General features: G+C 36.6%; 1 protein-coding gene across 7 annotated transcripts in view; it reads left to right on the forward strand.

Annotated features, from left to right (window-relative positions):
* PCNX1 (pecanex 1) overlaps positions 1 to 14,948 on the forward strand; it is an 89,221-nt gene that overhangs the window by 27,805 nt on the left and 46,468 nt on the right. For 3 of the 7 annotated variants that reach the window (XM_084207410.1, XM_084207412.1, XM_084207416.1), the window contains exons 7-8: positions 3,743 to 3,875; positions 8,360 to 8,544. The exons of 2 other annotated variants lie outside the window; for them this stretch is intronic. In XM_084207410.1, the coding sequence (XP_084063536.1) occupies positions 3,743 to 3,875; positions 8,360 to 8,544 (318 nt within the window). The remainder of the gene's footprint in view (positions 1 to 3,742; positions 3,876 to 8,359; positions 8,545 to 14,948) is intronic. 2 more of the 7 variants (XM_084207411.1, XM_084207413.1) reach the window with 2 other exon arrangements.

The following is a 14,948-nucleotide window of genomic DNA, read 5'->3' on the forward strand; positions in this document are numbered from 1 at the left end:
TTGTAGAGTAAAACTGTGAGTCGACAGGTTCTGTTTAAAACTTAGTAAAACTTCAGAAGTGAGCATATAAAGTTTCAATATATAGCATCTTTCCAAGTGTCTGATGACAAAATTATATCCTCACAATGTTTTAAGCGTGTAACTGTTTCCAGTCAGAAGTGTTAGACAAGTTAATTGTAATGCAACTGTGCATGCAAACACATATTCATTAACAGATAAGTGTAATTTTTTTCTTCTTTGAAAAGAGTTGTATTATATTTAGAAATAGGCATGTGAGGGGTTAAGTGTGCTACAAGGTTGTTACTAGGTCTCCACTTCTTATTTTATTCCAGCTCTTTTTATTGATCTCTGGGGTGTAGGTTTGTATTTTTAATTTGTGTACCTTGAACTTCAAACATGAGTTTTGTGTTCTTGAGGGTAGATAGTGCTGGGGACTCATATTCAAATGACAGCATGTGGAGGAAGTGCTTGAATTTCTTGATATTAAGTGCAGTGATTCTGCACAGATGCGTAGAACAAAAAAAACAGGGCACCTTTTAACAAACTTTCTGTAAGCTGAAAAGCTTGTCTTCCTCTACTGATGAAACTGAAGTAAGCGTGAACTTAAGAAGTATTACCTGTGTTATCGCTTCCTGTTATATCTAGTTTTTGTACATGACTACATGTTGGATCTTACATTTCTGGAGTCTAGGATAAGTTGTAAGCAGTATTGGAGAAGTGTATGTGACATCATAAATATTGAAACTGATTTATATTGAAATGTGATATAACTGCTCTCAGATAATGGTAGAGGGTAAGTTAGGAACTTCGTCTTACTTCCTACTGGTGAACTCACAAGCAGTTGCACTGCTCCTTCTCATTAAAGGCAAGTAGAAATGCAAGTAATACAAATTAACATAAATAGCTTTCCATACTGGTATGCATACATTTTAAATTTTATGTCTTCTGTCAAATTATATTAAAAACAAAAACTTGCTAAAAAAGTCTTGGGGAAGATTGAGCAAACCTAAGGGGCCATACAATAAACAAAACCAAACCACAGTCCCTCTGGTTTTCTTTTCAACCAAAAGCAAACTTTGAGCAGTTTAGCTTTCCACACTTTATGCTAATCCTCTCTGCTCAGCTAGCTTTTTTTTAAACTTCTTTGGGCATGTTTTCTACATATAGCTTCTTGCAGTGTTGTGTAATGTTAGCAGACTTGGAGCTTGTTGGTCTGAACAGGCCTGCAGTCTTTTCAAAAGAACTTGTAGACTTGTGCAGTGACCCTGAATGGCACCACCTGCATTCAGGAAGAATGTGTATAAAAGATGTGCATTGAACAAAAGTTTCAAGATGATAAATCAAGAATCTCGTGGTAAAACAGGTAGAAAGCTACACCAAAATCTACTTTGACTTATAAAAGTTAAAATGAAATAATGAACAGTTAGGAAATGCCAAAGCTCTCCGCCTCACAGCTTTGAATTTAATCCCCAAGTGTATATTAGTTTTTTTAATTTTCTTTTTTTCCTATCTACAAGCATGTTTGTATATCTACTTTTCCTCACAGGATACTGCCTCTGTTAGTTCTTGAGACTTGCTTTAGTGTCAAATTGTAGCTATACAGGGAGGACCTAGCATGTTTTCATAGTCTCTGTTTCAGTTATTGCAGAACATGACAGGTATCTGTCAGTGTTAAGTATGCTACCTTAAAGAATTGCACTTGAATGCTGCTTTTGCTAAGTAGTTGCAAGTGGTAATTAAGATATAATGCTGATGTTTACCATCTTAATGGTAATTCAGATATTTACATTTCAGTTTACTGTTCCTTATTTTGTGGTGCTTTACTATGGTAAAGCATTGCTTTACAATGGTCTGGTTACCAGAATTGCTTTTGTATCTGAACTCAGTGGAAGCTGTGTTGTAAATATGCATATTTGTATGCTGATGTATATTCTAGAAAAAATGAACTTTATAAATTGTAATACAAAATTAATGGGCAGTTTTGACCTTGTGTGTCAGGATTCAGTCTGTCTTATTTAGTGTGGTTCACTTGCTTTGTAGTTCAAGTGTGAGACCTGCAAAGAAATGCTTTAAGAAATTAGGCAGTGTATTAAAATAAAGCTGTATATTGAACCACAGGAGAAACTTACTGGATTCTTGCTGAAATACCCTGAAAAGGTAGTATAATCTATTGATGCTTAAAATTGTAAAAACACTTGTGGAGGAATGGGGAGAGAATGAGCAAACCCCTGTTTTTTCTGAAAGTACAGGAAAGGTCTGAATTAGCGTTGCCCTTAACATCTGTAGTTTTGATAATGAAATGCTTGTAACTTGAATATTGGTGTTAAAGCAAATCTCTTTATGTAGCTTCTTTGTTTTAAAGCAGGCTGTAAAGGGAAGCTTCAGACAGAGAATTCATTTGGTAACCTGTGGTTCATGCATGAATTAAACTCTTGGTTCAGCCTTTATTACTTGAGCTATGGCAGTAGCACACAACAGTAGTAGGTTGCTGTAGGTTGTTGTTCCCTGTAGACCAGCATCAGAGTCTTTGTTGCTGGTAAGTGTTGAAAGCTTAATGGCAGTAGCGTTTTAACTTGAAGTGTGCTTAAGTGAATATGGGCTGCTCTGCCTGTAGTATTCCTGCCATTGCTCTCTGTGGGTTTGTTGTTTGTTTTTTTTTTTTTTGTAGGGGGGAGAAGAGGTGTTTGTTTTTTGTTTGTTTGACACAATTCTTGGTTTTCTCACTCTAGTAACAGGCTTCTTGGCCACCAAGTTTTGACTTCCCTTTCAAGATTGTGATTTTCCTCTTGCACTGACTTCATGTCAGTTTTTTTCCTCCTCCACTTGCCTGCCAAACCCTATTTTCTCTGTGGCCCATTCATTTGAGCTCTTTAGTGCTCTGCATTCAAATTGACTGGGAGCTTCTTTGGCTCAGGAGGAAGACTTCTCAGATTGCAGACACACCATGAAGCAGTCCAAATCTGAAATTGTTCAGATTGTAGAGCTGAAGGAGCGCAGGGGGATTTTGGAGGATAATGGGTGGATAAATATTTTAATCTCTTGAGTACATACAAACTGGTTTTTTATGATGTTGCTTTATAAATTTGAACCAAACCTTTTGTTTGGGAACCTGAAATAACAAAACCATCAGTCCTTAAAAATTAACTTATTCTCTTACTTATTCTCAACCTCCTGCCTCTGTAAATTATATTGTAATAGGTCTAGAAGGAGCAACATGTATCCCTTGATGTTTACGAGAAAAAAAGCTACTTTTGTTTTGTCCCCTGAAAGAGTTGTGATGATGTTAACCTCAACCCTGCCTATTTGGCAGAAGTTAAAAAGTTGAGAAGATTATGGTGAGAAGTGGTAGACAACTTTGCTAGGTAGTTCTTCAGCCTTCTCCTGAATTATCTGTTCAGAGAGATGAAGGGGGAGATCAGGCGTGTCTTCCTGCCATGCGTACATGGAAAAGATTTGGAGTATCCAACCTCTTTCGCAACCCGGCTATTTGGATCTGGGGGTAAAAAAACATAAGCTGTATATTCAAGAACACTCCCCCAACCACCCAGGTTTTTGCTAATAACTGTGTGTTGTGATCCTGTCATGAGGCAGCTTGTTTGAACAGTTAGGACGTAAGCTACTTTTGTTGTTGCGAGTCAAGTTCGTTAACTTGGGGAGGGTCAGAGGGAAGAAAGGAGTCTTAAGTTACTGTTGACGTAACTAGGATGGGTTCGTATTTGACCTAAAGTCTGTCTTGATGCAGCAGCACAAGCCAGCGAGGAGACTGTCACATTTCGCCGTGAACGCAGCACATTTAGGCGTCAGGCAGTACGACGCCGGCACAATGCAGGGAGTAACCCTACCCCTCCTACATTGCTCATCGGATCACCCCTCAGGTAGGGTATCTAAATGTTCCACCATATTTAGCATGCATGCAGCAGACCACTTCCCCACACCCACCAGTGTTGCCAAAAAAGCACTTTTTACTTCCTTCCCCACCATAACCTCCTTGAGCTGTCACTGCATGTCACTGTGGGCTTGTTGAATTGTGCATGTATATGTGGCACTATTTTAAAAATGGTCAGGATAGTCAGTCTCTAACATGTTATAGCTGTTTTCAGATTGATATAAAATAACTAATGCTAACAAACTTAGCCTCAGTGGTTTTTATCAAAAAACTTTTGAAACTTTTAGAAAACTTTTCCTTTCAATCAAGAAGAGAAACCCAAGAAAATAGTATTAGCACTCCCCATTTTGGTTTTCATCTCTTGAAGAATGTAAGCATTAGGGACTAGTACTGTGATCACATTTGTAGATTCTGAGAGACAAGCAAAATGGCAGAACTTTTATAAAGACCTAAATACATACTCCAAAAGAGACTCCAAATCTAAAATACAGGTAAATTTTATGAAGTTCTTGCATCTTTTTACAGCAAAAGAGAAATGTTGAAGTGAATAGAATGCCCAGTATTGCTTAGTATGAAATCTAATTGTGTGGCACTTGCATGCCTTGGCAATGTTTAAAATGTACTGTGTACATATGTCTCAGGAGTCCCCCAACCTTTATTGGCCCTTTTGTTTACAAGGCTGAGCCTAGTGAATTGTTACATCCAGCAACTGTTTCATCAATCAGCCTGAACAGTAGAAACAGCAACCACAATAAGTTTTTAAACATGTGTTTTAAGTCTTTCAATTTCTTGGTTGCTTATGGAATTGGACAATCTGGTGAGGAGAACATGGCCTGTAGAAGAAGGAACAGTCCCCTATAAGTATTTAAGTTATTCTTCCTTCAGTTACATGATAAATATGTAGGAGTAATTGCATATTTTGCATATTCTTAATGATCTTCCTTCGCATGCTAAAGTGTTGTGTTTTGGGAATATTTGTGTAATTTTTTGAACTAGGAAAACCTGTAGAAATGGAACAAATAAAAAGAAGATACCTTACTATAGAGGATGGCAGAGGAATTGTGCCATCTTTGTCACATCACTAAAATATTTGAGGATTACTTTTGCAGATTTTTCTCAGGCAGGGGGAGTTCAAGAATGGTACATAGAAATATAAGAGATGAAGGATTGACTTCTGTCATATCAAGGACTGAAACTAGTTAGGCATGGTTTTAGTGGCTAGTGCAGTATGAAGTAGTAATCATGTAATTTTAGATTTTTCTTTCTTAAGCTTTTGATCTTGCTGAATGTAGGGTGTTCTTCAAGCTAGTGATTTACTTCATAGTGAAGGATGATAAAACTTTGTCTTCTTTCAGATCACTTTTGCTTTACCTGGTTGCTTTCACTCAGCTCTGAGTTTGTTTTCCTTTTTTTTTTAATTTTGTAAAGAAGGGTAGTGCAGCTTTGTGTATTGCAACTTAAGAGGCTGCACAGACTGAGTGCTCCTTAACTGTGTATTAGTTAGAAAACAGGGTTTTCTTTCTAGGTGTAGAGTAGATATAGAGTAAGGAAAAGAAAAGGCTGTTTTAAACTGTGGTTGACAGCGGCCTCATTTCCACATACTAGTGCAGTCATTAAAGTTCCCATGGCTTAAGCTTGACTTCAGTGAGCAACTATGAAGTAACTTTGTGTATCATGAATTTCACATTGTGAAGTGGGAGTAACTCTTTAGTCAGACAAGATGTTCAAGGGTAAAAAAGCAGATTAAACATTCTGGCCTTGTATTTCCTCTAAACATCTTTATTATCTAAATTTGTTCTATTTTAAATTGAAAACCACTCAAAACTGCTCACTGTACTTTCTCTAACATAATGACATACATTATCAAAAATGCTTTATAATATAAACATAGTCAGAATTGAACACTTATTGAGGGTAATTTTCTCTAAGTACTTTTCATGATGCTAAATGACTGTCCCTTGGAGTGGAGTTAAAGTGCCAGCCAAACACCAAAGTGCTTTCATATTTGTTTGACACAAATTCCATTTTAGCTATCAACTGTGGAATGTATCTGGAAAAAAAAATTAATCTTTTAATTTCTAGGTGAACAGTCTAAAAATAACTTTCCTTTACATGGGTAGCTTAATTTTAGTGTAAATTCTGTGTTACTGGAAAGAAGAAACCCTTAAGAAAGATTTAAAGAAATCATGCCTAAGGAGCAAATGCGAAGAAATATAGAGACATTTTTAGCCAGTTACCACTAAGAAGTTTTCAAGTTATCACTGCAGTTGTACTGACATCATGCCTGTATGCTGTTGGTGAGCTGCCCCAGTCTAGTTTCTGATATTGCTAATCCATGACTTCAGATAATAAACTTCTAAGAATGTTAGATTTACTAATCTTGCCCTGATGTTATGTGTTTCGTATTCTTGCCAGCAAAATTTTAATCTCAAATCTTCTAACTGTCATAAAATTGGACATTGGGGGAAAGTTCCCTAGGACCTGTTGAGTTGAACCAGATTTCTTTTTTCATTTCCTGTCCATGACTGCAATTACTTTTCCTTTCCTCTGGTAAATATTTAGTAAAAGAGACAATGGCGTTATGTATGTGTGTCTTTGGCAATGGTAGGCAAGTCAAACCTGGTCTAGTAAAGTGTATTGGTTTGATGCTAAATAATCTAATTTTGCCTGGTAACCTAAAAAAACAAACTCAAAATGCACCATAAAACACCATCCACCCCGCTTTTGTCCTGTCTAAATGTCAGTAGTGCTTTGGGCACTTCAAAAGTAAGTGTTCATTGGTGTCCCATGTAGTCAATGGTGTATGCATGTGTGTGACTGTATGAAGCAGAATTTTACTCTTGTAATAATCAGGGAGAGAATAAGCTGGGTTTTTTTGGAATTGGTTGGCATCGATACTTTGGTAGGATTTTTTAATTATGACAGATGTGGATAACTATTCAAAGGGCAGTTGTGTACACACCTCTTGAGATGTACCTGCTGTTTATGGGAAAGCAGTGTTGTTTAGCATTAGTTTGGTGTTGTTTAAGGAAGGCAGTGAAGGTTGGCACATCCATGAACTTCCTTAGAGCTTTTGTTGCTGCCCAGCTCACTGAAAGCCTTGTGTCCTGCAGCAAGACACTGAGTTTAAATTTCAGAATAAAGTGTTAGAACACAGTAAATAATTAATTGCAGTTCTTTTCTTCCTGAGCTGTGTGCATGTCTGCATTATTTTGCATGAGCTTTTCTTAACACCTATTCTTATATCCATATTTTGTTTTCCAGTGATGCTCTAACAAAAGAACTGAAAAGTAGATGATGTAGAAAATACTGTTAAAAGCAAGTACATCAGATATAACCCTTCAACTCTTAGTAAGATCTTGTCTTTTTAGTTGCCTCATTTGCCAAATCTAGCATCATGCTGTAAACAGTGAAGTGCTAAAACCAACAGGTGATACATATTGTTTTTCAAGAGAGTGTTTAAGCTATTTTCCAGTCTTTAAAATACAAAATCTAAGATAATGCTTCAGCTAATGACTGTGTAATGTAACTTCTTTAAATCCAAAAAATGAAGGATAATAAAACCAATGCTCTTGTAAAGATGGTGTGATTTCAACTGTAAATATAATGTACTTTGACACTGTCATACCTAATATTAAACAAGCTATGAAAACAATTTTAACTTCTGTAAATAGTTTTATAAAGTTAATTTTGCAATTGAAGTCTGTGAAGAGGAGAATTAACATTTTTAAACATTGTCTGCTCATGGCTATGAGAAATGTACAAATTTCTCTGAAAGCCAGGTTGACTTTTAAAACCTGTGTTTTGGTGAGTAATAAAGCTTTTTCTGTAACTTCAAAATAACTTCAGAGTCAACTTTACTTTTGCCAATTGATAACTTTGTATAGAGAGTCTTAATATGTTCAAAATAATTCTGAATCCAAATGTATTACTTCAGTTATTTGCTAGGTCTGTGGTATCCTGTGGCTATTAACAAATCTTAAAGGCGTTTTCTGGTTAGTGGGAATTAATAATAAGAAAGGCAATGTGACTAAGAAAAAAGCCCTAAACAGCTGATCAGGTCATACTTGAATAAGCAAAAATGATTGTGAGAAGACTGGAATAGTCAGTAGTAAATATAGGTGATACCTCCAGTTAGTCAGTAGTTAAACTAACTGGCAGTAATTTGCCTTTGCACCCACAATTTGAGATGCGGAAGAAATACACCTGTTGGGTGACTTGGGAAGATATTAGAAAGCAGTACGACTTCTAAGAAGTTGACAGGAACACTATCTCTATATTACTGCTGTAACTAGGGCCTAAATACTCTGTAACATAGAATGTAGGGGTTACTTTAACCCTAACTGTTGGCTGCTTAATGCTACTATTTAAAAAATGTTTTCCTCTTTAAACTGAAAATTCTTGTTTTGCTTCACTTCTGGCTCTTTTTCACTTCTTCCTGGTAATGTGTCCCCAATGCGTGTTTTCTCGTAGCCTTCAAGATGGTCAGCAAGGCCAGCAGTGCTCCTCCCAGGTCAGAGTGCAGTCCTGCCCCCCTTCCCAGGCAGCTGTGCCCGGCGCTAGCGCCTCCTTGCTGGTGAGAAATGGGAGTGTCCACTTAGAAGCATCACATGCCACTGCATCTGCTGTAGGCGGTAGCAGTTTGCACGATGAACTTGGTATGCAGGCCTTATGTAACCTTGGTGACATGGAAGTTTTAATACAGCAGATTTATTGGTAATAATGCACTGATAATCAGCTAACCTGAGCGTTGTTTCTGAATCTTTTAGGTGTGTTTCTAGGAAGGCTATATTGCTCAATCACCTTTCCAGGAAGTTTTTCTAACCAATGTGTGATGGGAAGTAGGGAGGCATAGATACAAGTAATGATTGTGTGAGCGCTTTCTTGGTTTGAGCAATGTAACACAAGTAATAAATCTTTCCTATCGTCCTGCAGGCAGTTGAGTTGAGACTTTGGGGATCTTCTGGTTCCTGAAAAAAACCAGCTTGTTATGGTTCCTAAGAATTCTTGATCTTACCTTTTCTAGATGAGTTGTTTAGCTGCTGTTCAAAAAAGAAATACTTACATAAATGAATGCCTTGTTTTGAACGTACACCTTAATTTAGGAGCTTGGTATTGGAAGTAAATCTGGACTCTTTCATATATCAAATGTGATCATTTTATGGAGCTTTATAGAGTCTTCTTAGTTCTTCATGGTCCATTTTATGTGGTATTCTTGATTATTAGCTTCTTAATTAACTTCTATGCAGCTAATAAAATTGCTAGGAAGAAGTTAAGATGGTCTTAATAATTGACTGATCTGCCACATAGTGCAGGGGCCGGTTTGGAAAAATTCCCAGCAGGGATCTTTGCAGCTATCTATACATGGCCTGAATTACTTATGACTTCATCATTAATATGTAGCTCTTCCTTGAATTATTAAAATGGGCATCTTGAGCACTGACAATTATTAGTGATGGAATTTTGAGCAGCTGTTAGCTCTTATACCCTGAAAGTACAGGTTTGATCAGAACACTGACCAAACGTGTGTTTCAGACCTTTGTGTAATCCAGGACTAAAAGATAAGTGAGTCGTCTCTTACCCCACTAGAGGGGAGGACTCCATGAATTGAGACTCTGTGGTAATCCTTTAAATATGAGTTTGACTGAGTCTTCATTCTTCTGCATCATCTAGTGCAGTATAAGGAAAAATGGAATATAAGCAAAACTGAAAACTGCCTTTACCTACTCTAAGATGTTATATAGGACTTAACTACAAATGTAATAAATACACGTGATCTAGTTATCTAATAATTTTTGTTGAAGATTCTGTTGCTTTACTGTTTTCTAGAAAGAAGTGTTATTGTTTCAGTCTTAGTGCTTGTGTCTCTCAACTATGAAAGCTTGTTACATGAAACCCATTTTTTAATTTAATTTGGACTCTTATTTCATATTTGAAAAGAAGATATTTCAAATATAACTCTGAAATTGGTCTACTGGTTGTTTCTGTCCAAGTCTAATGTAGAGCTGTATTCTTGAGGTCACCATTATTTATTTGAAGGATTTGGTTCATGTTACAATACGGTTGAATTTTGTAGAATTTGTCATTTAATATCCAATCTAATGTTATTTAAGAGGTTGTATGATTTGCTCTAGCAGAAAACAAAGTAGGTCATGTATAAAATTCAACATGGCATACAGACTCTCTAAAAAGGCATATTCATTTTAGTTTTTGTGCATTGGAGTCTTCAGAAATTCATGAGATGCAGTTCTTCTGAAACCTTACCTGTACTGTGCTTACAATTATATGGGACATCGCGTTCTCTTTGGGAGACACAAAACTTATGGGATCTGCTAGATAGAAATCTGATGTATAACAGGGATTTGTTTCTTGTTTTGAGACTCTGAGCATCTAGTTTAGAATCCTTTGGGAGAAAGGAGCTATTAAAGGCAGGATCTTGTGTTATTTTAGGAAAATAAAATTTTCTAGTTTGTGTAGCAGGTTTTGTGGAACCAATGCTATCTTTTGTTAAGAGTAAAATAGTTGGCAAAATGGTGCAAGCTTTTGTGTGTGTGATTCCTTTATCAGGCCTGACAAAGTATCTTTCCTTATAAGTGGTATGTGGTTAGCTTGTTTGGGGTTTTTTGTAGGATTTTTTTTTTTTTTTTACCCTCAGTCAGGGATGAAGTAACACTGTTTTTCTCTTACCATTGAGTCTAAGGCACTTGGTTTCGCTATGTTATCCCAAAATACCTTACAATGAAAGATGACTCCATAGTTTGTCTGTGGTTTGGATTGGGAGAAGATTGTAGTTTATTTTTCCCTTGATCAACATCAGAATAAAAATAAAAGCAATGAAGGAGCTATGACCAATTCTTTGTTGCTGTGGAAATCATTGTGACTTCCCAGGGCAAAAAAACCCCCATAGTGGCTGTGGAAATACATGGAAACAAAACCTGGTTTACTCCAACTGGAAATATCAGTGACAAACATAGATGGGGTTATATGTCTCTGTACAGTGCATAGAAGAGTTTCTTTTCTTCATTCAAATCCTCTTGGAAAGGCAAACAAGGCACGTATTCATTTACTGTAAAAGCCCTCACGTATAGGGCTCATGTTTTCCTTTACCAGTGCACTATCTACTTCTACATTTTTTCTATTTGTGTTGATGTCCAGCTGCAGCAATTAAAAAGACAGACAATTTTTGGTTTTGTTTACTGTAAAGTTTCTTGTCTGTTAATTTGATTCTGGTGGCTTGTTTTACCTAGGATGAGCCTCATTGTACTATACCTGACCCACACCCGGTCTGGTGATTATGCAGTTGTCTTTAGCTGGGCATTGCTCTGGGAGTAAGGCAAGAGATGCTTTGAGGCATTATCTTCAGTCTTCCAGGTTCAAAGTAGGAAGATTTTTATCAGTTATACTGTTGGAAGGTTGAGGGGGGAGGAACTTGAAAGGATGGAAAAGGAGCTTGATATGGAGCAGTAAACATGAAGTAAATCATAGAAGGAATGCAGGATGGAAAGGAAAGGTAGCAACCTAAATGTCATGATTATAGGCAGGATTAATATACTACAAATCCCAAAAGCAACAAAACATATGCCATGACTTAAGTGAATGACAGTTTTCAGAGCAGAGTGTGGCAGTACTGATTTTTTTTGTTCTGATACCTGATTGTTTAGACAGGTAGGTGGGATTTTTCAGCCCTTGCAGTGAAGTTTGATTAAATTCAAATTAGAATTTGTCAAGTAGTTAGGAATCTAAGTACTGAGTTAGTAGAACAGATGCCCAGTGTCTGAAGCTGTGGTGAAATAACAGACTCTTGTCCTTGGTTAGATGATTTTTTAAAATTGCTTTTGTGCTTAAAGAGAACTGGTCATCTAAGAGCTTTACAAGACAATTATGGTGGTATGGTGTATCTCTGGTTGTATTGTTTATATAACAAGCAATAATCTTTCAGATTTAAGTATTTTAATTTATGAAGGCAGTTGGATGGTTTTGAACATCAAAACTTCTATGTAAAGATAGACATATACACTGGTTACTTATTAGATTAAAACCAATTTAGAAGCAGTCATTAAAACCAATTTGGAAGCAGTCACTCAGTACCTTTTGATAATTAATTAGATGTAATTTATGTGGGATGGATGTGGGAGCATGTTCAAAGGTCCATATGGAAAATAAGTATTCACTTCTCATTATCCTATGGAGAATATCCATCTTGTAGTCTGAAGTTTGGGGTAATAGGTAAGTTACTCTTTTGACAAACTTCATATAGGAACAAAAATTACCTACTTTGAAGTGTTCAAACTGAAAGCATGTACACCTTCATACCATAGCTAACGGTAAAATTTTGACTTTTGGAAATCAAGCTCCTAGCAGTCTACCAAGTAGTCAAATTCTGATGACTTTGGTTTTGCTTACTAGGATTTTAAAAAATACTGACTGAAGCAGTAGACAACTATATCTTGATCTAATGATGGTGTAATTTCATCATGTCAGTAAGCCTTTGCATGTGAACTGGTCTGAGCAGTTTGAAAAAAAGGTAGTATGAATTGGATGTGAAACTGGGAAGCACACTGAAGATGACTTAGCTGAGAAAACCATCAGAGCAACATTTTAGTTAAATCATGAGCCACTCAAGTCTTCCAGGTTTTGTCTGTGTAAGCTCATCAGCCTGTTGCTGTTGTCTGTTGATGCCTTTATCTGTGGGAATATGAGTTTGTACAGTGTGAACTGTTACTTGGCTGTCTCTGGATGTGGTGATGGGTTGTTTTGGTCTTTTGGAACAAGGAAACTTGCTTCAAAGAGCACACATTTATCTTCTCTCCATGTCAGAATGAAGATGTATTTTGGATTTGTGTGCTTGGATATCACAGTGTTTTGGTTTATTATTGTAACCTGGTCCACATAGAATATTTTTGGGTTACTTTAATTTGCTAAGAACTTACAGATCTCCATTTTTTTTTGTGTTTGTGTGCAGAGAAGTTAAGCATTTATGTTGACTGGGCAAACATGCTATTGATCATATTTCTTGATTTGCAACATATTATTTGGAGTCTTCCATTTGTTCGCAGCTTGATAAAACTACAGGCTTTAGAGAGAGAAAATACATTCTTAAGCTTATTCAATGTGGTGCTGTTCCAAGTAGCCCACAGAGAATGCTGTGGGAAATAGGAATGGGAAAGAGTCACTAGAGTAAATAAAAATTGTAAATAAAAAATGCTAGGTATATCCATATGTATTGAATCTTGAGTATTGAAATTCTTCGTTTGCATTTATGTACTGTGAGGAAGCTGTTCCTATCTCACAGAGTTTAAAAATTAAGGATTTTGGAGCTCTTTTTATTCTCTTCAGTCAGACTTTGGAGTTTGTGTCACCAATGGCAATGAACAGTGCTGTCAAGTTTTCTACTGAGATGAGTTGAGGCTTTTCTTTTTATTTAAAAATCTTTTTTATTTAAAAATCTTTTTATTTAAACCAACCAACCAAAAAACCCCAGCAGAAAGACAACAGCAAAACCAAACCAAATCAAAAACAGCAAAAGAAAAACAAAAAAAGGGGGCAGAAAAAGATTGTATTAATGAGAAGCTGTGCTGTGCTTGCCAGGGAGCTAACTTTCAATGGAAAGCCTCTTTGAATAGGTGGGTGAATTGCAAGCATGACATATTCTGAGTCCATTTTGTAGTTTGTGTATAAACAATGGGAATTAAGTGTTCTGATTGTTTGCAGCCTTTAATAATTGGTTTGTTATATCCCACTGCATCAGTGCAGTACTTAGAGCAGCAACATAAATGCAGTAAATTTTGATAGATTCAAAGATAGGTTGGATGACAGGGAACTGTAGATACCAAAAAGTGTAATAGTTCAGTAAACTTCCTCTGGAATAAATACCTGATGTGTTTTCCTCAGCCCAAGGGAAGGGGAAGTTGTATGTCCAAGCAGTATATTCTAACTTCTGTGACTAGAAGTTCATTAAGTTAAAAGTTAAATTTCCAGGATCTCTATTCAGTAATGCAAAACCATGAAGAATTTAGGCCAGGAGATTTTTCCATAATAATGAATGCACATTTTGATCCTGAATAGACCCTGAAGTGTAATTGTATTGTCTAGTATCTCCATGTTTGCTCTTGAAGTTTTTTTATTGACGTAGTTAATAGATATACCTTTGTAACCAAGGGTTTTTATTAGTTTTGGGAAGATTCCCCATGTTATCTACTAGTTTAAATTTTAAGCTTCAGTGTTAACTGTGTACTACACACTGCATTGAAAAACCAAAAGTTAATCAGCTAAAGCATTTCATTAAAATCTTATCCAATGAAGAAAAAGCCCTAGCAAGTGAGTTTTGTACTTATGCCTGTGGCAGATGTAATTGAATATCAAGAGAGCGCTGCTGTCCATGCTGTTTGTGCCTCCTGAGCTATGTAGGGGACTGCCTTGTCACAATGGTGGCTCTGAGCACAGCTGTGCTCTTTCCCTGGTTGGTCTGAAGTGTTCCCTCTGAGGCTAGAAAGCTTTATGAAGATATTTTCAATATACCTATTCTTTTTCTTCATTTCACTGGTTTTAAGCATCTAGTTTGAAGGATTTAACCTGCTAAGATTCAAATGCTTCGGAATCCAACTTAAATGTCTGTGGGTCTGAAGAGAAGCTGCTGCAGGATTATATTGTGTTTTTAAAAAAAATCAAAATCCATGGTATTAGCAGGTTGTGGTCTCTCAGAAATGGGAAAGATAGGAGGTTCTGATTTTGTTAGGTATTTTTGGAGGGACTGCTTGGTATCTTGTATCAGCAGAAGGAAAAGCTGCAAGACATACAGATGAGAGGTCTATACAGTTTTTCTTCACAGGCTCCCAAGTGGGATTTTTTCTTTTGTTTATATAAGCTAATATTGGAATATTGCATGGTTTGCATCATGACTTAATAGAGGTTTTAAGTTAGAAGAGGTGGAGAAGTTGGCCGATCATTTCATATGAGATCAGGTTCCCTGCATTCAGAGCTGAAATATATTGAACCTGGCCTTCTAGGAAAATTGCAATGCTTATCTCTCTGATCAGGCCAGTGTTGGGAGGAGGGTGCTCTG

The sequence above is a fragment of the Fringilla coelebs genome (genome assembly GCF_963513975.1).
Source record: "Fringilla coelebs genome assembly, chromosome: 6".
Classification (NCBI taxonomy): domain Eukaryota; kingdom Metazoa; phylum Chordata; class Aves; order Passeriformes; family Fringillidae; genus Fringilla; species Fringilla coelebs.